This window comes from Cuculus canorus, chromosome 5 (assembly GCF_017976375.1).
Source record: "Cuculus canorus isolate bCucCan1 chromosome 5, bCucCan1.pri, whole genome shotgun sequence".
Taxonomy (NCBI): domain Eukaryota; kingdom Metazoa; phylum Chordata; class Aves; order Cuculiformes; family Cuculidae; genus Cuculus; species Cuculus canorus.
This window is the reverse complement of record NC_071405.1, coordinates 10,359,189-10,380,266: the sequence shown is the minus strand read 5'-3', so window position 1 is coordinate 10,380,266 and position 21,078 is coordinate 10,359,189. Positions and strand designations below refer to the sequence as shown.

Below are 21,078 nucleotides of genomic sequence, written 5' to 3'. Positions count from 1 at the left end.
CATTAATCAGAATGAAAAAAAGTTTGATGTCGTTTTTTATGATTAGAATGGTTTTGTTAGTCATCTTAGGCCAGGCATTTAAAAAAAAAAAAAACAAAAAACCAAAAACCTCCAACTAGAATCCTGAATTTATTCGATTGCCATTATTTTCCAAATTAGATTTCAGCTATTCATTTTAGACAGCATTTTACAATTGCTCTCCGTTCTATTTATATTCTTTGACTACTCATTTTGCTATGTGGTTAAGTAAAAGACACCTGAGAAAGATGAGCAATGATATTCTCACTGGTTTAATGTAAAAGAAACTGAATATACCCAATGTGATTTGTCCTCTGCTAAAATTACACTTCCATGCTTAGTTACTGAGTTTTCTTATTAGGTCACATATACTTAAGAACACTGATATTCCACTAGTTCATTTTACCGACAACAGAACACTACCTCTCCCTGCTCAAGTCTTTGTATAAGAAAAACCCTATAGCATATAGAAACGCCTCTTAGCTATCCAAGGGTAAAGAAACAGGGGTAATTGTAATCAATAATTAGTTTGGCTTAGGAAAAGAAATTTCTAGCTAAAGGAAAAGGGAGGACGACTCATCTGGATTGTCATTCATGGAGTCTGAGCTTCCTTTCTTCCCTCTGAGGAAAATGCCTGGCAGTTATATACTTAAACCCTTTTAAGACATCACATTGTTGTTATTCCATTTCTGGAAGAGTTGGATGTTAAGTGACAAACAAAGAAAATTTCTTATTCTTTATAGTCAAGTGTAAGCAGGATTTGCCTTTTTCACGGCATTGTCTCTTCTGCAAGTCCAGAGTCTCTGCAGAAGAAAGGAGGAAAGATTGAGTTGATCCAGAAGCAGCAGGCAGAGCATCCTCAAGTAGATCCACGTTCTCTGCAGCTCCTTGAGAGTCTTCCCTTCAGCATTCCCTCTTACAGAACTTCAGGCGTCCGTAGTCACCGAGAAACCCTGCAAATACCTATTACAGTATTGGTGGTGTGCTGGTCTGCAGGGACTATCAGAGCCTTTGCAGAAACGCATCATTTCCAAGTAGTTCACTGCATCAGTCATGACTATTTTGGGTCCACCAATTTGAACGGAGCCCCGTGGCCTCTTCAATAAGCCAATGGAATATACACTATTCTTTATACAGTAACAAGAGAGAAAGACTATGACTGGAACCTCGTGGATATTATCATGGCTGACTATAATTTAAATCATAAGATATTAAATAGTACTGTATATGAAATTATGAAAAAATAATTGAAGTTGATGATGGCCAGTTGACCAAGAGGTTTTCAGTGAAACACAGCATACAAACCGGTAATAAATATTGAAGTCTCAAAACTAAGGCTGTATATGATCAAATCACTTGCTTCTTGGGAATAAACCTTTAAAACAAACTCTGCATTTATAAAATAAATGGGAAAACTTAATAGAAGCAGAAGGAATTAGCAAGTAGCATGAGAAACTCTGTGGTAAATTTAACCACAGCATTAAAATGCAGCATTTTCTTCATTTAATACAATATCTTCTTCATACAGGCTAAAAAAAAAAATATTACTGAGTACATAAATCTCAAAACAGAAATAAGTGTAGGTGGTTTGGAACAAGTAAATGCTGTATTTATACAAGTAGAGCATTCAGCAAGAATTTGTCAATATTAGTCAGTCATCAAGCAGGTTCCCTGCACTCTAAACTGTGAATACGTGTCTACATAATTATGGCTCGTTTGCGTGACATCTGGTGGGGAAAAAAATATCACATCTGATACAAAAAATACAGAAACATTTTCATAAAACAAAAAATGCCAGTGGAACTGGACTGTTGCGTTCTTTTCATAACGAGCAGCCTCATTAATAAAATCTGGTCATCCTAAAATATCAACTAGATCAGATCTCCAGAATAGAAAATAAGTAGATATGCAACTATACACAATTTCTCAAGAGTTGTATAATTCAGTTCTGTTCAGCTTCTTGTGTCTATAGAAAGTATAAAACCCAAGTAATGTCAAATGCAGACAGATGTTTGCGGTTAAGTAAAGCAATTTATCATACAAAAATCTGACCAAACAGCCTAAGGCTTTCACTGCTTAAGGGCATTTCATATACACATAGTCCTAATAAACTGGCTTGTGAGATGTATTGTACACATTATGCCTAAGAACAATGTCTGTAGAGCAAACAGTAATAAAATTACAAAACCTTCTTCTCTCTTCTTAGCGTCATTCTATGAGAATTAGAATACCAAACCTTCTTGTATGTAACATTCTCAGTAAGAAAACAGAGTGAATTTAAATGGAAATTAAAATGAATCTAAAGGGGGAGGAGAGAAGGGTGTTGCACCAGACTCCAAAAAAAAACCCTTTTTGTTCTTTGCTTATATTAAATCAAGAGGAATGTGACGCAAGGAAATGTCCTTTTCTGTTTTGCCTTGCAAAATAAAAAAAACCCCAAATCCTATCGTAAATACTAACTCTTCCATATCGCTGTTCTTTTCCTTTTTACTTTCATCCCTCTAAGAAAAAAAAAATCACCTCAAAAAACCATTCCATAAATCAACAACTGTTCTGTTAATTTACAATAGCTGATGAACAAGTATAGTAAAAAATATCTCTAGCAAAATACAATGTCATTCAAAGGGATTTATGTTATCCTAGGACAGGCAATTGTAGAGATACACTTCATGGTGACCCACACAAATATCCCTCCACTGCATTCTGGGTTAGGCTGCTCCAGGTTGTGAGAAAATTTAATCAGAACTGGCTCCAATACCTGAGCACTGCGCCATGTCCTGTATGAGCCGTGTCACATGAATATAGTCACAATTCCATTTCTATCTTCTGTATTTCTGACCTTCCTGTCCTAAAAACAAAAGCTACTTTTATGTGGCTCAATACTAAAATCAGTGGTACGCACAAAGATAATGCCAAGCTCCAAAACTTAGATTCCAACGCGTCTGTTTAGTTCTGATTTTTCAGAATCTGATTCTGCAAAATGCTGCAGATCTCCATATCTTTGTAAACAGAGATCTTAGTCCTGCAGAATGTAATGTCCTCCTTGACGCTGATTTCTATGTGAGAATGTGTGTATATATATATAAATTACCTTGTCAATATGAATATCGTTAAATATTTATTTAGATTTTCTTTATCGTGAAGCACCTGCTTGTCTATATGGGTTGGGGACAACACAATTTTGAATGTGTTTCTGGTATAAGTATTTATTTGAGTAACAATATTTAGTAAAACAGAAATATGATCCACCTTAAGTGATTTGCAGGAAGACCACTATCTGTAGATCTAGCAGGAAAAAGAGAGAGGTGGCTGAGCTCTCAGAAAGAACAAAGCAGAACTTTTCCATAACCTGAAGCACCAAGGGTTATTGCAGAAGCAGAGTAACTCCTGTCAAGTTCTCCTCAATCCTGGGATTTAAATGCACTTTCTCCAAGTGTGTGAAGCTCATTACCAATGTGAAACAATACAGTCGCTGATACTAGCTCTATCATTTAAGAAATCTACCCTCCGCATTTCTTCTTGCCTAGTGTGCGATCAGGCAGCAAACAGAAGCATACAGACTTGGAGCAATGCAACAACATAGTTTTCTGTCTGAGCGGAGCAGTTGCTTCTGCTGAAGGTTTAAGCTGCAAACAGCATCACCAGGCAGCTCTTCCAGTTCACTAAAAGTGGGAGTTCTACCATAGCCCTTCCTTCCTCTAAGGACTGTGTACCACTGACATACAAACCACTACAGCCCTGTCTTGACAGCATGCATCTATAGGACGTAAACTGCTCGTTTATAAATAATTATTCCATCATCAGTTTCCCATCTGTGTGCACAAATATAGGCAAAATCAGTCTGGCTTTCTCTGAAACTATGATATTCAAGGTCTAATCTCCTTTTTAACTGCTAGTCATATTTGACACTCAGAACCTATGTACAAACCACATAGGAAACCTTCCACCTTTGACAGAGTAAGTAAAGACCAACACCGCAGAATTTTTTCATTAATTAAGTTCGTATCAGGCTATACTTTTTTTCCCCCTCCTATTTATAAAACACAAAGGAAAAATGGATTGGGAGTAAAGATTACTCATCTTTTAGACACCCTCTCAAGCATTTCAACCATTATAAAATTAGAGTAACAGAGCTAAGATACCTTTTTTAGTACCCCAAATTGCCATTCTTGTTATGTGCTTTTACAGTCTTTTTCTGACATCAAGACATTTTCAGGCATAGAAACGACTGGGAGTATTTCTTTAGAAACATCACAATCTAAGATGCCGGACTATTAAATGAACTTTTTAAACCACATCTAAGTGCCAAGACAACCAAGACTACGCCTGAAAACATTGTGGATTCTCAGGTCATCTCTATTGGGTATAGTTCAAAAGTACAGAAAAACACAGAGATCAAACAGACTGAAATATAACTCCTCTTTCCTCCCAAAGAAATAAAGTCGGTAGAGCCATCAGGGTAGAAATTTTGAAAACCAGCTAGTGGTCTGAACGTCTTAATTTCCAGGTGCACAAAAATGAGACAATTTAAAACGCACATTCTCTGCATTGTTCCAAAAATAAATCTCTTACAGTCATTACATTTCACTTAAGAATGGAGCTGACCAGTATTACTAATCGATTCTGGAAATATTATTTTGTAAGACAGGTCAAAGAGAAACAAATTAGTACCATTTCTACTTGCTAGTGTCCTTCCACATTTTCTACAGATTTCAAAGGCAGGAAAAATGCTAATCCTCCATTAAGCTCTGAATAACAAAAAATATTTACTAGCCAGAGAAAACATTTGTGTCTTCTAACCCATTGAATCATTATATCACTTACTACAGCAGCCGTTCACAAAGTAAATGATACCAAAATAACAATTTCTTCTAAAGGATACTCAGAAGCATTAAGTCTTGCTGTTCCTCTTTTACTGAAATCCTTACAGCATTGTTGTCTTGAATTTTGTGATCCGTAAGTCGGGAATAATAACAGTGCTTATACGTAACCAATAGAAATAAATGTATACAGAAATAAATCCTGAAGTATAAATTGTTATACAATACCTCTACTGTACTTTCTGCAGGATAGATTCCTGCTACAATAAATTTTATCTGAGCTTGTCATTCGGCACACAATATAATACGAGCACACTCTTTAAACTTGCAATCAAAAAATCTTTTCTACTCCTTCCCTGTGATGAAACCATGTTTTTCTCAGTATGTGTCTGCCGCTAATATTTAAGAAAGACTTTAACAGGATAGCTACTATTCCTTAGCTTCCTTAAACCTGAAAAACATGCAAGCTTTCTGCTTTATAATAATGCCTTGCAATTTTGAATGCAAAGAGGAATCATCTTCCTTCACACGTGAGACCTGAAAAATATTCCTTGTCTTAAATTCCTGATGAATTTAGAGCAAATTGAGGGCACCTTGAAAGTACAAGCTCCTTAATGAAATATAACTTATTTACCCTGAAACACACAGTTGGTGGAATGTGTAACTTGCTGTAATACAAACATATTTTATCCTATTTGGACAGGAAAACAAAAGGTACCTTTATTTCATATCAACAGTCTTCTGCTGTTTTAAGTATTCGGGCTCCACTGTGTTAGAAAAAACTGTCACTGAGTGACAGCCTGAATTCATTACAAAGCTGTACTGATAGGGAGACAACAAAAGGCAGAAATTAAAGTTCATTCATATAGCGGGTAAACCACAAGGACAGATATCACAGGCTCTGACTGCAAACAAACCTTCACTGATCTAAATGGAACAGAAATGAGAGACATGGCTGAATCTACAGTGCAGGGCAAGCATGTGCCGTAGTGCACAGAGTAGGTCTTGTCCTCCAATTGTGCAAGGCAGAGGAGAAAAGGAAGAAGCACTGTCTCCCAATGCATGCGATTGGATTTTTTTCCAAAGAATATCATGCAGTGTTGCTCTTCTAGCACTGAAGATAAACACACAGTGAAGCCCTCTGGAGCATCCCTCCTCTACAGCATAAGTTTGCATCATAACCATATCAATATAAATACAAAGATAGAAAACATGGAAACATGTTTATCCTACAGGAAAGCTGGAGAGGGGCTATTCGTAAAGGCTTGTGGGGATAGGACCAGGAGGACAGGTATAGACTGGAGAGGGGCAGATTTAGACTGGACATTTGGAAGAATTTCTTCATGATGAGAGTGGCGAGACACTGGCACAGGTCGCCCAGGGAAGCTGTGGCTGCCCCATCCCTGGAGGTGTTCAAGGCCAGGTTGGATGGGGCCTTGGGCAGCCTGAGCCAGTGGGATGTCCCTGCCCATGGCAGGGGGTTGGAACTGGATGATCTTTGAGGTCACTTCCAAACCTAACTATTCTATGATACTATGATAATCAATTCTCCAATCAGTTGTCATATACTGCAATAGTAGGTAAAGCACTGTCTGCTATTGACACAGGAATTTTAGATTAATTCAGTGCAAGACGATTGGACTCAAAGCCAGCATACTTAAAACAAATTACAAGAGTTAAACTGGCTATATCTCATTTCTTTTTTCTGAACTGAAACCTACCATTCATGTCCAGGATGATAATTTCAAAGTCAGTGTATATTCTCTCTTATAAACAGCTTGTATACAAACAGTTAAGACTAAATAAATAACTAAATAAACCCTTATTCTGACTGCTAAGAACAGAAAAATGTAGCTATCTACAATTAAAGATGCCTTTGACATTGCTGAATCTATTCATCCTCCTCCCTACTCTGAACAGAAATGTCCCAAGAACACTAAAACAAGAGATTGAAAATAAAAACAAAGACCTAAATCAGTCTTCAATGTGTGCTGTCACTTCTTGCACTCCTCAGGGAATCCCTGTAAAACCTGGGAAACCAGCTCTTCCTTTGGACCTTAAGCAAATCATACGGTCCCAGATTCAGGAATTCCTAATGAAACGAATGGAAGTCAAGTGCCTAAAGGGACATTTTGTGAATGTGGACCTAAGCCCTTCTGTAGCTTAGAACCAGCAGACTGGAGCCTCTGAGACGCCTCTGTCTAAAAAGCTTCCATGGTATTTTGGAGCAAATAACTTAAAAATCAGATAGAACAGTTGTGGTGGGAGCATGAATTTACCAGACAGGCCAAACTCTTCCAAGAATCCTCTCCCAACCCACTTGGTACTGCTCGGTGTAATGAGCACCTTCCCAGCTGCATGACACAGTAGCAGCAGCTGATCCAAGATGCAGATGCCGCTCTTCCTGAGATCAGAGTACCTGGAAGAGATACAATGCATGAAGTACCCCTCCGTTCTACCAGTTTGCCCCCAATTTGTTTTCATTTTCAATGGCAATATCACAAATGCACAAGTGAAGGGAAAAAAAAAAAATAAATGAACTTTTCACTTACCTCCTTTCCCTCAATTTAGAACATTTTATCAGATTTTGAAATGTAATTTAAGATTTCTCTTCTTTCCTTCATATATACTTATGTATTTATTTCCCAAAGGACCTGTTGCAGAAAAAGGTCTCACGGTACATTAAGATTTCACAGGAAAAGATTAAAAATAAAAAATTAATTCAACTGTCTCTGTACATAATTCTTTAACGACTCTTCCTTCAGAGATAATGTCATCAGAGCTCTGAAAATACAGAAAGCATGGCAGCAATATGTAAAGTTTTGTGTTTGTACCTGCTTGCCAGGTATGAAACATTTATGCACTTTAACCCAGAATTAATTTGTCGATCTTTTTCCACATTAGATGATCTCTGTGGAAATGAAGGTATGTTCATTTTTTTTAAACTGCCAATTTTTCTACAAGCATTTGTTTCAAGCAGAGCTGCAGTAGATATGGTCGATCTATAAACTAGACCTTATTCAATGCAAAATCAGAAATATTTAATCATTCAGTTATAGGGAAAGGAAAATGCACGTCCCGTCCCACGTCCACAGAGATTGCAGAATGTCACTTTGGTTTACCTGACGGCAAAAAAAATTGTATGCTGGACATTATAGATATTTTTTTTTAATGCTTGCTTTTGTTTATTACTATCTCAGGCCAATTTCATAACTGGATACAGTGACAAAAGGCAGCAATAAGGAACTAGTAAGGAACAAGTAGTTAGAGGAAGCTAGTGACATAGTCTGAAGCACCATAGTTCATAATTAATTTGAGGACTATCAATAAAGTATAAAGCTTATACCAAAAATTCATTTATAATTAGAATTACTTTCATGAGTGTGGGATCACCGGAAAAAAACATTTCATTTTCCAATCCTCTGCAGGAAAGACTTTCCTGAAACTAGTTACCCATGGAATAGACTTTCTGATATTTTGCTGGTTTTCCATAGTGTATTTATCCTACGTTCATCAAAAGAGGCACAGGAAGTATTTCATATTCTTGGGTAACAGCACTATTTTTTCATATCCAAAGTCAAATGACTTCCAGCACCTGAAAGCATATTAGAGAGAAACTTTCCATATCAGGAGTTACAAGATAATGATCCTTTATTCCAGGTTACCACCCGCTCCCAAACTATTGGCACACCAGTATTATGCAAAATCATTTTCACATTCCAATGCTATTTGACTAGTTTTAATGACTGAAAACACACTCAAATCCCATTTTTTATGACCACATAATGTCCATTATGCCTGTTAATACTACCAAACTCCAAGAACGTCGTTGTCATGAATTAGATGGAATCATGATAGCAGTGGGTTTTTTCACTCCTTTGATCTCCCAAATTTATTCCACACTATACGGACATCACAGAAATGGGTTCTACACAACAAAACTATGTGAGCAGAAAAATTTTCTTTCAAATACAAACAAAAAGCTTACATTTTTCATCAAATGGAATTGGCCTCTTTTGGAATCATTCTGAGAAAGCTTAACTGAACACTAAAAAGCTTCACCAAGAACTCCCTAACAAGGTGATACAAAACTTCCTCTTGATACAGTTCCAGCATCCACGCTGAAATTTTCAAGGAATCAATGTAATATCAGAAAACTCCATAATTGTAATTAAATATATATATAATATATATGGATCTCTGAAGTCAGGCATTAAATCCAATGCCTCAGCTGGCAAAACTCTCTCTTCATGAGTCTGGCCTTGGCACTTAAGGTTACTATAAAAAGACTCGTGAATTTCTTTAAATAAGTGCCAGTACACAGTAAATTTGATTTGATGTTGCTGTGATTCCATGAATTTTAATGGAACTCCTCCAAATTTTTTCACCACTGCAAGTGAACTTCAGATATCAAAATATCTCATTTTGCATTATTTTTAGCTGAAATGTATGTCAATGTGAAAGTATCTGAACTACATTAGTAGAACTAAAATGCTCCCTAGTGCATTCACATCAGTTACATCAGGAATGCATTTCACCACTATAATTTAAAATGTAAAATGCCCAAGTGACAATAAAATTATTTTTCTAAGGGTTGTCAGTGTCCAGTAAGACTCAGAAAGCTTTGACAGAAGCAGCAGTAGCAATTTTGAGACATAACAGCTGAAATACAGAGTTCCTCTAGCACACAACTCTAACGGAAGTGATACTTAATGGAAGTATCTGTTTCTTTAAGCACTTGGTATCTTTGGGTTTTAGCATGTTAGGGGCAGGACTTTGGCATTTCTAAGCTGTGTTGTAACTGACTGGACCGATGGGTAGTTGAACAACCAAGCTATAAGCCACCCCAAGTAAAGGTATTGGCTTCCATTCCAGAACGTACTGCGCCGCCACAGTACTGCAGTGTGAAGCGCTGACATGCCCAGAATATTGCTCTGTCAAAGGCTATGAGATCCTACAGTAAGACCTTTTTCTTCATAGAATAAGGTACTGCTATGATCACAGCGTAATACAGACATCGCCAAAACTGTTTTAAATTAAAAGGTTGTGTACTGGTAGCAGAATAAGTGAACAACTTGCTGGAGAAGCTGAGTAACTACTTCAAGAGTTACCTCATGCTGAGCTTCATGTCTACAGCGTGAATGTATTCTAAGAACTATTCAAAGAGCTTTTTTTCCTGATTTACATTAGAAATCTAAAATTCCACCTCTTATAAACCACCTTCCCCTTCAACCAGTCAATACTGCAAATATGCAATATTTATTTTCTCTGAGTTCTTTATTTATCTAGCTAGTACTTCTACATTCTTGTCACGGTCCAAGACCTCGCACTTATCTCCATTAAACTTTATAAGGTTCCTGCTATCCCCCTTTTCCAGCCTGTGTATTGTTCTCCAAACAGATCTTGTCCTGCTGTTAGATAACAGAGTTCCAGTAATTAAAGTAATAAAACCAATTCAGAATGAAAGAGTTTGAGTTGTAGAGCATTACCTTTGTTTAAAAGGCAATAATTTTAAAGAAAAGGCAGTCGAGAGGCAGATAGAGCCGGAGCGCAATGCTGTAGCACTCGATAGTGTGTTTGTTATCCAAGTGGCCTTGGATAACAAAGCCAAAGAATCTTTATGCTCTTTATATCATTAACTCCTAGTTGATAAAAAAAAAAATACTTTCAGTTATAGATTTTTTTGCTGGACTTTACAGAATGTTCATCCTCACTTCTGATATTGCCCCTGTAGAGAAAAGTATTTAATTAACGCAGGTGCGCTACAATAAAATGCAATATTCAGTTTTGGCAAACATCTGTGTATAAAATGAGTGAGTTCTTTCATTCAGAATACAGTAGGAGTTAGTATCACAACACTAAAAAGGAGTTTTGTTTAATGCTACACATCAAAAACGTAGCAAAGCCTGCTCTATGGTTTTAACCTAGGAATTGGACATTTAAACTCAAGTTTCGAACCAGGGCTCAGCACATCGCAGCCTTTTGTCTGTATCTTGTTTTTTATTAGTTCTTCTGCAGTGAAAAAGAAGGTAAGTAGAGAAACCTTTTCACGAGGTGATTCACAGAAAATCCATGAAGGCAAAACCCAAACATTAAAGAAAAAATTTGTTCAATACCACCGAATGCTGCATACAGTAAACAACGCTTATGTGATGCATTCTGCATAATATTGAGGATGCCCAGTCTGGACTGCTTTTATTGTCACTTTTCAGCTCCAGAACTATATACATCAGCCACTAACTAGTTCTCCTCTCCCACCCTCTTCCTTCCCGCAAAAATCCTCTACTTAGCTTTAACTGAATATTGCAGAACTACTGTAATTCAGTAGTGTCAGTAAGCTTCTTTTTCTCTCACAGTGTCTTGTCCCAGCCTGTAAAGTGCATATGCCAATTTGGTTCAAGTTTTATAATCTGGAATGCTCCACAGTGCCTCTTCAAAAACAGTTCCAGTTTAATTGCACCTTCCCTAGGTAACTGTAAGTCTGAAAAAAATGCCTATTCTGCATCTGTTATTTATGTTATTTGCAGCAATATCTTACCTATTTCATTCTGGAGTCTGGAATGTATTGTAGGCCAAATAATTTTTACCTACCTTGGTCTCTTAGGAAGGGCAATGGAAGTTTTTGACACAGTAAAATACAGCTGGCCTAAGAATCAGTGAAAAGAAATCATGGAATGTTTTCTTAAGGACTGCATGGGACCCAACATGTTCATTTTGAATCCCAGAATGCCTATTTTGGATCTCAAATGTTGCTTCAAATACACATGGGTGAAAGCTGTAATTAAGGGAAAATGCAGCACCAATAATAGCATGTTAAAAGTTAGCAATTCTCAGTTGTCAGTACTGTAACAACTGAATATCTTATTACTTCTGCCTTCTCCTCCCATACAGTGAATTTCTTCAATACCGACAAAGCGCATGTACTAATCATAGACTCTGAATGTTAAATTAACCACGGAAAAGACATAAATTAGGTTGGTATTTCTTGAGGGCATCAGTAGAAAACACTGATTTCAAATAATTTTGATTATAAAATTTTACTTCACAATCCTTTTCCAGATCACAGATATTCATAATTAAAAATAGTATGGAATTAATGTAACGTTAGCTGTTTCGCCATCAGCATCACAAAGAAAAGAGAAACAATAAAATATGATGCAGAATTCACTCTTCCAATGATTGTCATTGAACTATTACATTAGTAAACATTCACAGTATGAAGTCTCTTTCAATATATCTCCAGCATATAAAGTAGTGCAAAAAAGCATTCCAGTCATTTTGCCTCTGCAGTCAGACCAGGTTAAATGATTCTCTTACTTCATTTCTTTCATTATTAGACAACAAATGTTGCAATGCCTCCAAAGAGAGTTATAAAAATAAACAATTTCTGGAGGTTCAGCAGCCTTTTCAAATTAAATTTCCAGTTAAAAACAAGCAGTATAGAGTTCAAGAAAAAAAATTTAGATTTATCTTCTGTAGAATATCTTTTTACAATAAGTTTACCATTTGAAAAACAAAGACTATGGTATCCAATGATTCATGGTAGCTGCTATTAAAGCACTGATAAATAGATAAATGACTAACAAACTTCATTGCTTCTTACATAGTAAATACCTCTGAATGCCAACTTTTACCACAGAGCTGTTATTAGTGATGTCGACAGTTCATGCACCCACTTTAAAACTGACTTGTTTTCCATAAAGTTTTCAGCCTCATGTGCAAAAACACTTGCATTCTAATAAAAATATAAAGTCTGAAATTATATCAGATCTATCAACCCTTTCCTCAAGTTATACCATTTACTTGATATGTAATACAAGTTTATCAATGCTTTTTATTTGTAGTTAACCATTAAATGGCATACTACTGTATGCTGTGGACTCTTGTTTGCATATTTCATTATTTTTACTGCACTCTTTAATGCATAAATATATTTGGAAATGTTCAAAATTACACATCAGTTTCCACAGAATTTGAATTTACACAGTTCTTCTTCTCTGACTCACTACTATTCCCCGTGTCCTGACTTTTTTTCTCCTTTACACAAAGAGACTCTTTAACTCCTTCTTCCATCTCCAAATACTCTGATTTATCCTCCGTGGATGAAGATGATGAGCTTCTAAATTTCTTCAGTAAATTTGTTGGGAGGTAAGGGCAACTGACTGCATTTTGCATCAGCTGCGTTTGTTCTTCATTCTCAGTCTCTCTGTGGTAGAAATAGTTAAAATTGGAGACAATCACTGGCACTGGTAAAGCAATGGTTAACACTCCTGCAATGGCACACAGGGACCCAACTATTTTCCCACCCACAGTTATGGGTTTCATATCCCCATAACCAACTGTAGTCATGGTCACTACAGCCCACCAAAAGGCATCTGGGATGCTTTGAAAATGGGTGGCGGGTTCATCAGCTTCTGCGAAGTAAACAGCACTGGAAAACAAAATGACTCCAATAAAAAGAAAAAAGATGAGGAGACCAAGTTCCCTCATGCTGGCTCTCAGTGTATGACCCAGGATCTGCAAACCCTTGGAGTGCCTGGAGAGCTTGAAGATGCGAAACACTCTGACCAGACGGATGATCCTCAGGATGGCAAAAGACATGGCCTGTTGACCATTACTGCCCTGCTCCTGTGCCAAGTCAGTGCCCAGAGTAATGAAGTAAGGCAAAATGGAGACAATGTCTATGATGTTCATGATGTTCTTGAAGAATTGTGCTTTGCTTGGACATGCAAAGCAGCGCACTGTAAACTCAAAGGAGAACCAAATGATGCATACTGTCTCTACAATGAAAAAAGGGTCATTGAAGATGGTGTGCTCCCCAGCATCCAGGTGAAGTGACTCATTGGAAAGACTCTTCCCTAAGCTCAGGGACATTACAAATTCTTTGTCATCTCTGAACTCTGGCAAAGTCTCGAGACAAAAGATGACAATTGAGATCAGGATGACCAAGACAGAGACAATAGCAATGCCTCTGGCTGGACTGGAGCTTTCCGGGTACTCAAACAGCAGCCAAACCTGCTTCTTAAACTCATTCTCTGGCAAAGCTTTCTCCTCTTCCTCTTTGACAAACCCTTCATCCTCCCTAAACTTGAGCATGGCCTCGTCCCCAAGCTGGTAGAATTTCACCTCCTCAGTGAAGATGTCAAAGGGTACATTGACTGGCCTCTTCAGCCGACCACCACTCTGGTAGTAGTACAGGATGGCATCAAAGCTGGGTCGGTTCCTATCAAAGAAGTATTCATTCCTCAGAGGGTCAAAGTATCTGCCTCGCTTTGCTGGATCACCCAGTAGCGTCTCTGGGAACTGCGCTAATGTCTTCAGTTGGGTCTCAAATCGCAGTCCTGACACGTTGATTACCACACGCTCACAACACTCGTACTCGCTGTAGCGAACAGAGCTGTAACCCCCAGGGCCTCCACCATCATCAGGTGGCTGGTCCGAGTATGAAAACTCATCCTCCCCATAGTCATCACTGTAGTAGAGCTTTCCTTCTTCCTCATCATCTTCATCCTCGTCTTCATCCTCCTCTTCCTCCTCACTCAAGTCCTTCAGAATTCTCTCTTCAGAACCACTGAGAGGCAGCAGCTCAGAACAGGGGAAGGAAGCCCCACACTCCCTACTTCCCAAGCGGTGGCACGTCTTTTTCCCTTTCTTCCGCTTCTTACCGCTCTGGCGGTGGGACGTGCCGCTGCGTGACGCAGTCCCACCATGAGAGGAGGATGCACCTCGACTCTGTTCTTGATGGTAGTGGTGATATGGGCCACCTCCACCTGTTGCCCCACCTTCCACTGCTGCTGTTGCTGCTGCTACAGCCGCAGCCGCTGCGGCTCTCGACTGTGCCAGCCGCTCTCTCTCTCGGGCCCGAGCTTGGACCGCATATCCATACGGCATGTGGCTGTTGCACCCAGAGCTATCGGCACTCACCATCGCAACCTCCATCTTTGCAAGGGCTTTTTTTTTTTCCTATCGCTTAATGCAAAAAGGTTTTATTTACAGTGCAGCCTTAACTTTCACTGTAGAAAGTTCAAAGCCATCTGCGTTTGGAGGACAGTGCCTTGGACACAGAGCAGGGTGACATAGTTGTAACACTTAATCTATGTTTTAGAAAACCACAGGTCTGCATTTTCTTACTGTCCGGAAGGTTTGACACAAGCTACTGCTTTGCTAGTAAGAAAAGATGAAGCTCTCAGATTGAGCCAGGGAACAGCTGAGGCCTTGTTCTTTCATCCACCACGCTCCTTTATTTTCATTTATCTCCTGTGGCTATCACAGATCTGATCAGAATCATGACTACCTTGCAGGCCACGAAGACTGCATTCGTGAGGAAAACAAATATGCAAATCAAAGGGTACCTGTTCTCCACCAATGCTTTTAGTTCATCATTGCCACCAAATCCAAATAGTCTCTTTCCTCACAATTTGTTCCGGGTAATGCTTTGGCCTAGCAATCTTATAGTTTAATATCATTATTTAGGGAGTTGAAGTTAATTCCAGCCATCACTTTATTTACACAGTGAGGAGGTCTTTGCAAATCCTTTCTTCAGCCTGTCAACAATGTCTCAAACCTGGGAGCAGCACCCAGGGCGTCAGCAGCAGTGGCAAGAGGAGGAGGAGGAGGAGATGAAGACTGAGAAACTGGCTCTGAGGTCCCCATAGGACATAAGGGAGTGGATGGGTCACCCTTTGGTTATGGTCATGCAGAAGAAGCACTTAACCTGAGGCACATGCACAAACACACAAAAATAAACAAAACAAAAAGGGAAAAGATTGGATTGTTTTCCTAAAAGGTCACACTGATCAAATGAAACTGTGTCATCTAGTACCACGGTATTCAAATCTTCCCCTACCCACACGATTCACACTTCTACATTACACACACACCCACATCACATGCACAGAGATTTTGAACGACTTTGTGGGTAAGGATGTGGGTGGGTATGTCACATTATATTAGAGACAGAGATACAAAATTCCCACCCATATAAGCACTTGCATCCATACACAAACGCATGCTGCTGAAACACTGACACTTATAAACACTAATAAAAATACTGCAATACACAGTGCATTCACATCTTTGAGTACATATATAATAGATACTCCTACATATGTCTATATGAAATAATAAAGAATAAATGTATCTACACAAAGAGCTTTTGCTATATTTGTAGAAACGCCTAAGATGCAAGAACGGGACATTTTCATCTACAACAGGATTATGTTTCGATCCTAATGAACATTTCAGTGAATTTAATTTGGAAACGGGCATTTACGATGCTCACTCAAGTGAAAATATTGTGATAGGATATGTCAAGAAAACACAACTGCAGGTGCACTGAAGCAACATCTACATGCAAGCACATGAAACCACACACACACACCCCCCTCTTTGAAACAGAAGCCTCATTGATAGGTTTATCTATTAATACATGATAGAAGATGAATATGAACTATTAAATGATGCTGTTTTTATAACCGTACCTACGTGTCATGCAGAAAAAAAAGATCTTAAAAATGCTATTATACTTACTGTTCCCAGGCAGAGAAATAGCAACGCTGTTCCTGCTAGCGTAAGGGTCTGGTGACAGCAGTCCTGAGGAGGGGTCTACGCCGCCTGATGTCCATCTGCAGGTGTGTGCGGGCGCTCAGCACCACAGGTTGACGAGTTATTTTTCTCCCCTTCTTTTCGGGTGCCACAAGAGCGCCCGGGAGTGAGCAGAGGAGGCAGCTGAAGCCTCTGCACAGCCACAGACACTGTTTCGCACCCAGGAATTTGCAAAAAAAAGGCAACAAGCGAGAGTCTTTTTTTTTTTTTTTCAAGAAGGAAAAAAAAAAGCAACCAAACCAACAAAAAAGAAGGCGATGTGTTTATGTGTGAGACAGAATGAAGGGATAAGCGCGATGCCCGGTCTTCCCAAGCCCAGCTTTTGGCAGGAGATTTGTAAATCAACGTTCAGTAATCCTCGCAGCCAGCCTGTTCGCAGCGATGGGAGGACGGGGTTGGCTTCCTGCAGTTTCTCCCCCGCGGACGACCCGCCCGCAGCCTCCACTTGTTGTGCCGCTTTTTGGTGATGCTCCCCCACCTCCAAAAAAAAAACCCCAAACCCTCTCCAATAAACCTCCCCAAGAGGAGAAAGCAGCTCTCTAATACAAGGTTGTGGGGTTTTTTCCGCCTGCTTTTAAAGCTGCAGCAGCCCCTCGCAGCCGAGCCGCAGGGATGCTCCCCGCGGAGCCGCCCCGCCTGCAGCCGCGGGGAGGGGGGACGCGCCGGGACCGCGCTCGGCTCGGCGGCGGCTGCCGGCGGGGGAAGCGGCGCGGCGCAAGGACAGGCGCCCCCTGGCGGCCACCGCGCCGCGCTGCGCCCCGGCCAAACCTCCTCCCCCCCCCCGCCTCGCCCCGAGGGTTCGTGTGAACGCAATGGGTACGGGAAGGGGGAGCGATGGGCGGCGGGAACGGGGCTGAGGGAGCGGAGCGAGGAGAGCTCGGGGTGAGCGGGAAAGGGCGGTTTGGAGGGGGTTGGGGGAGACTCAGAGAGAGGCGCAGATCGAGTGTCCCAGGGGAGGAAAAAGGGGGAAAGGGGAGGAAGAGGAAAAGGGGGGGGAGGAAGAAAGGGGAGCAGGAAAAAAGGGGGAAAACGGGAAAAAGGGGGGAAGGGAAAAAGGGGAAAAAGGGGTGAAGGAAGGAAAAGGGGGAGAGGATGAAAAGGGGAAGGGAGGAAGGGGGAAAGGAGAACGGAGAAAAGAGGGAAGAGGAAAAGGGGGGAAGGGAAAAGGGGGAAGGGGTAAAAGACGGAAGGGGGAAAAGGGGAAGGGGAAAAGGAGAAAGGGGGGGAAAGGAAAAGGGGGAAGAAGGAAAAAGGGAGGAAGGAGGAAAAAGGGGGGAAGGGAAAAAAGGGGGAAAAGGGGTGAAGGAAGGAAAAGGGAGAGAGGATGAAAAGGGGAAGGGGGAAAGGAGAACGGAGAAAAGGGGGAAGAAGAAAAGGGGAGAAGGGAAAAGGGGGAAGGGGGAAAAGGGGAAGGAGAAAAGGAGAAAGGGGGAAAGGAGAAAGGGGAAAAGGAAAAGGGGAAGGAGGAAAAGGGGGAAGGAGGAAAAAGGGAGGGAAGGAGGAAAAAGGGAAAGGAGGAAAGGGGGGAAGGAGGAAAAGGGGGAAAAGGAGGAAAAAGGGGAAAAGGAGGAAAAGGGAAGAGGGGAGGAAAGGGGGGAGTGGGTAAAAAAGGAGGAAGAAGTAAAAAAGGAGGAAGGAGAAAAAGTGGCAAGGGGAAAAGGGGAAGGGAGGAATAGGGGAAAGGGGGAAAGGGGGCAAAAGGGAAAGGGGGGAAGGGAAAGGGAGGGGAAAGGGGGAAAAGGAGGAAAAGGGGGAAAGGAAAAGGGGGAAAAAGAAAAAGGGGGAAAAGAAAAAAGAGGAGGGGAGCAAGCAAGGAAAAGGCTGCTCCCCTGCACCCTGCTGCTTTGCTTGCCCAAAGCCCTCCAACGGTACACGAGCAAGTCAGAAAACAATTCCCTCTGTTCCTGCAAGCGCACAGCCTGCCAGCTGTGCAGGTCTTCAAGCCAAGTTAACTTTGATTCCTAATTCTATACCTACATGGAAAAATAAGTAGATGAGACCTCAAATAATAGAGTTTTAACAGCTCTGCCAAAGATGTCAAACCTTTGCTCCCTCTGCCTGCTGTCTGTAACACAAGCACTGTATAACCTGACTATTCCTTCTCTGACTTGAAAATCCAAACTGTGACTGATTCTGCTCTCCGTCATTGAGAACCATGAAAAAGCAGCTTGGCTATATTTGACAACAAGCTACCACCTCAATAAAAAAACTAAGCCTAGGCATTCCTCCCTAACATGGAAAACAAAAAGAAACATTTTGGTGCCTTAGAGTCCTATATATAGGATCATAACAAGGACAAATCAAAAGCAGCAGTCACTCCAGACACTTTGCCGCAAGGTGTTTGTAGCTGGAGGCAAATTCAACACGTGCAGCAAGTGGGTTAGGCATTTTTTTCATTGCCCATGTCCAGAGAAAACAAGAGAGCCTGGTGAGTATTCCTCTGCAGATCGCTAGTGGCACAACCCAGATTATCCGTGTTACCTTTCTGTCTCTACTGCCTACCTCAGCTAGTGCTCACTCTTATAATCCATTCATTTCAGTAGGTGACACATGACTATACAACGGAGAACAAAGGATCAACTAAATAAACATACTGAATGCCAGGCATCAAATCAGTTCATAATGTTCTTGCCAAAAGTATTGTGAAATGTATAAACGGCAGCTATGCATCTAAACAATTTTTCGATAATCACAGACTTTCAAGTTCCATACTCAATATAAAGTGAGACATAAAGAAATTCATAATGTCATCCCAAAAGCCATTAAAATACAGAAGCGTCATCACCAGAGCAGTGCAAAACTTGATGCTCCTAGATGTAATTTAAAAGCATTCTACAAATGCACTTCTGCGACTTGGCACAAAAGCATATCAAATACAGGGATCAACCCCCTATCACTGATTAGTCACAAGTACAATGACATAAAAATATAAAAGATATGATAGGTGCCTTTTTTTTTTAATTATTAGAAACACCTAGACTTAGTGAAACTTAATTCTAAGGGCATTTTCCAGAATTCAGTCAATTCATCCTCTAAGAAGTGTTGTGTTGCTTTTTATCAGCAAGACCTGAACAAGCTTTTTATTCCTTTTTTGAGGTGTTTCAAGGACCTGGGACAAAAACCTTTGTTTATCTAGCTTTTACTTCTCTTCCAAAGTTTCAGACTCATTTTCTTGACATTTCCTCACACAACTGTTAAACTGAAAAATTCAGTGCATATCTAAGTATAAAAACAGACAAGTTGAAACAGAACAGTCACTTTGGTATGCCTTTTTGGCATTATTATTCTTTTCTTGTTTTAATACCTAAAGCATATTCTTGAGCAAAGATACATAAATTGTGATGTATGAGGGGGATACACAAATAACACTGACTGATAATGGGAGAAGCAGAACACCTTTTTTTAAATCCATTATAATGTGACCAGAATCACTTAACTACATGCAATTCAGTATAACTCAAGAGGTCATTTGATCCAATTTTTAACTGATTTGAAAGCAAAAAGACAAGCTTCATGTATTTACAGGTGAATATTGTGATTCAGTCATTCAGCTTTATATTTCCATAGTATTCAAAGAGCAATTTTTATTTAAAAGATATCACATTCCTTCTGCTCCTTCACATTCATAAGGAATACTGTTATTGATAGAACAAAGAGAGAATACGTACATGTTGTTATCTCCAATAGCACTGTATTAAGAATATTATAGCATAGGAAATGGTCCATAAGGTACAACACCATATAGATTTGTCCTAGTTTACAGTAATGCACAGGAGAAATATCCATCATTATTGCTTATCTATGCATAGTGCCAGAAACAATATACAACAATTTAACACATTTTCATGCAAAGGGAACATGAGATTAAAAGCCTAATTTATGCTGCTATGCCCAATAGTAATTTATGCTGTCCCTCAATTGCTGCAATTCACACTGGCAGACTCTGGCCTCAGTCCAATACCAATCGTTGTGCTGTAATCAGGAGTTCTGTGCAGCGATTAAGACTGATCTACAGCTCAGTACTTACTGCATTTCTAGACTACGAATTATTCTCTTTCTCTTTTAGTCGTCTTCTTCCTACTCCTTCCTATACTTGCTTTGCTGTTATTTCTATTATCTCCTCAAGTCAACTCAGCCATCTTTCCAGAAGATAAGGGACTCCTTTCAAAACAAGTGAGAAGTTGCAGCAGTGGGCATTCAGGATAATCAAGTGAAAAGGCTATGGTTACTATATCATTTCAGATATGAGGAAACATGGTTCAGAACATACATTGTCTTTTTTTTTACCCCCTGTTCTTAGTTGATTACAGTGCTGGAGATCCTTAGGTACCAAAGTAGCAACGAATTCTTGTCTCCGCAATTAGGTTTTTTCTCCCGGTGTTTGTATGGCCTTAGGGATTTCATAGTTTATTCATATTTTACTGAACAGGCTCAGTAAGACACTCTTGTCAAAGAATATGACTTGAGTACTGTTCTTTTGAATGTGACTGGCACTACTTAATGGGTTACTTAGCAGAATAAAATATAGTCTATCCTCAGTTATTTCTTATACACAACATACGTGAATAGCACATCTGTTTATTACTCGCACTGCATTAGGCTAAACCAAGGAAGCTGACACTCCAGAGAACAGCAG

At 39.8% G+C, this 21,078-nt stretch overlaps 1 protein-coding gene across 1 annotated transcript; it reads right to left on the bottom strand.

The window, feature by feature from the left end:
- Positions 1-7,673: 7,673 nt before the first annotated feature.
- Positions 7,674-17,129, bottom strand: KCNA4 (potassium voltage-gated channel subfamily A member 4). The gene is made up of 2 exons (XM_054068980.1): positions 16,368-17,129; positions 7,674-15,552 (listed from the first exon to the last, which is right to left on the bottom strand). Exon 2 carries the CDS (start codon positions 14,775-14,777, stop codon positions 12,789-12,791), a length of 1,989 nt encoding a protein of 662 aa, XP_053924955.1. The 5' UTR covers positions 14,778-15,552; positions 16,368-17,129; the 3' UTR covers positions 7,674-12,788.
- Positions 17,130-21,078: the final 3,949 nt, after the last annotated feature.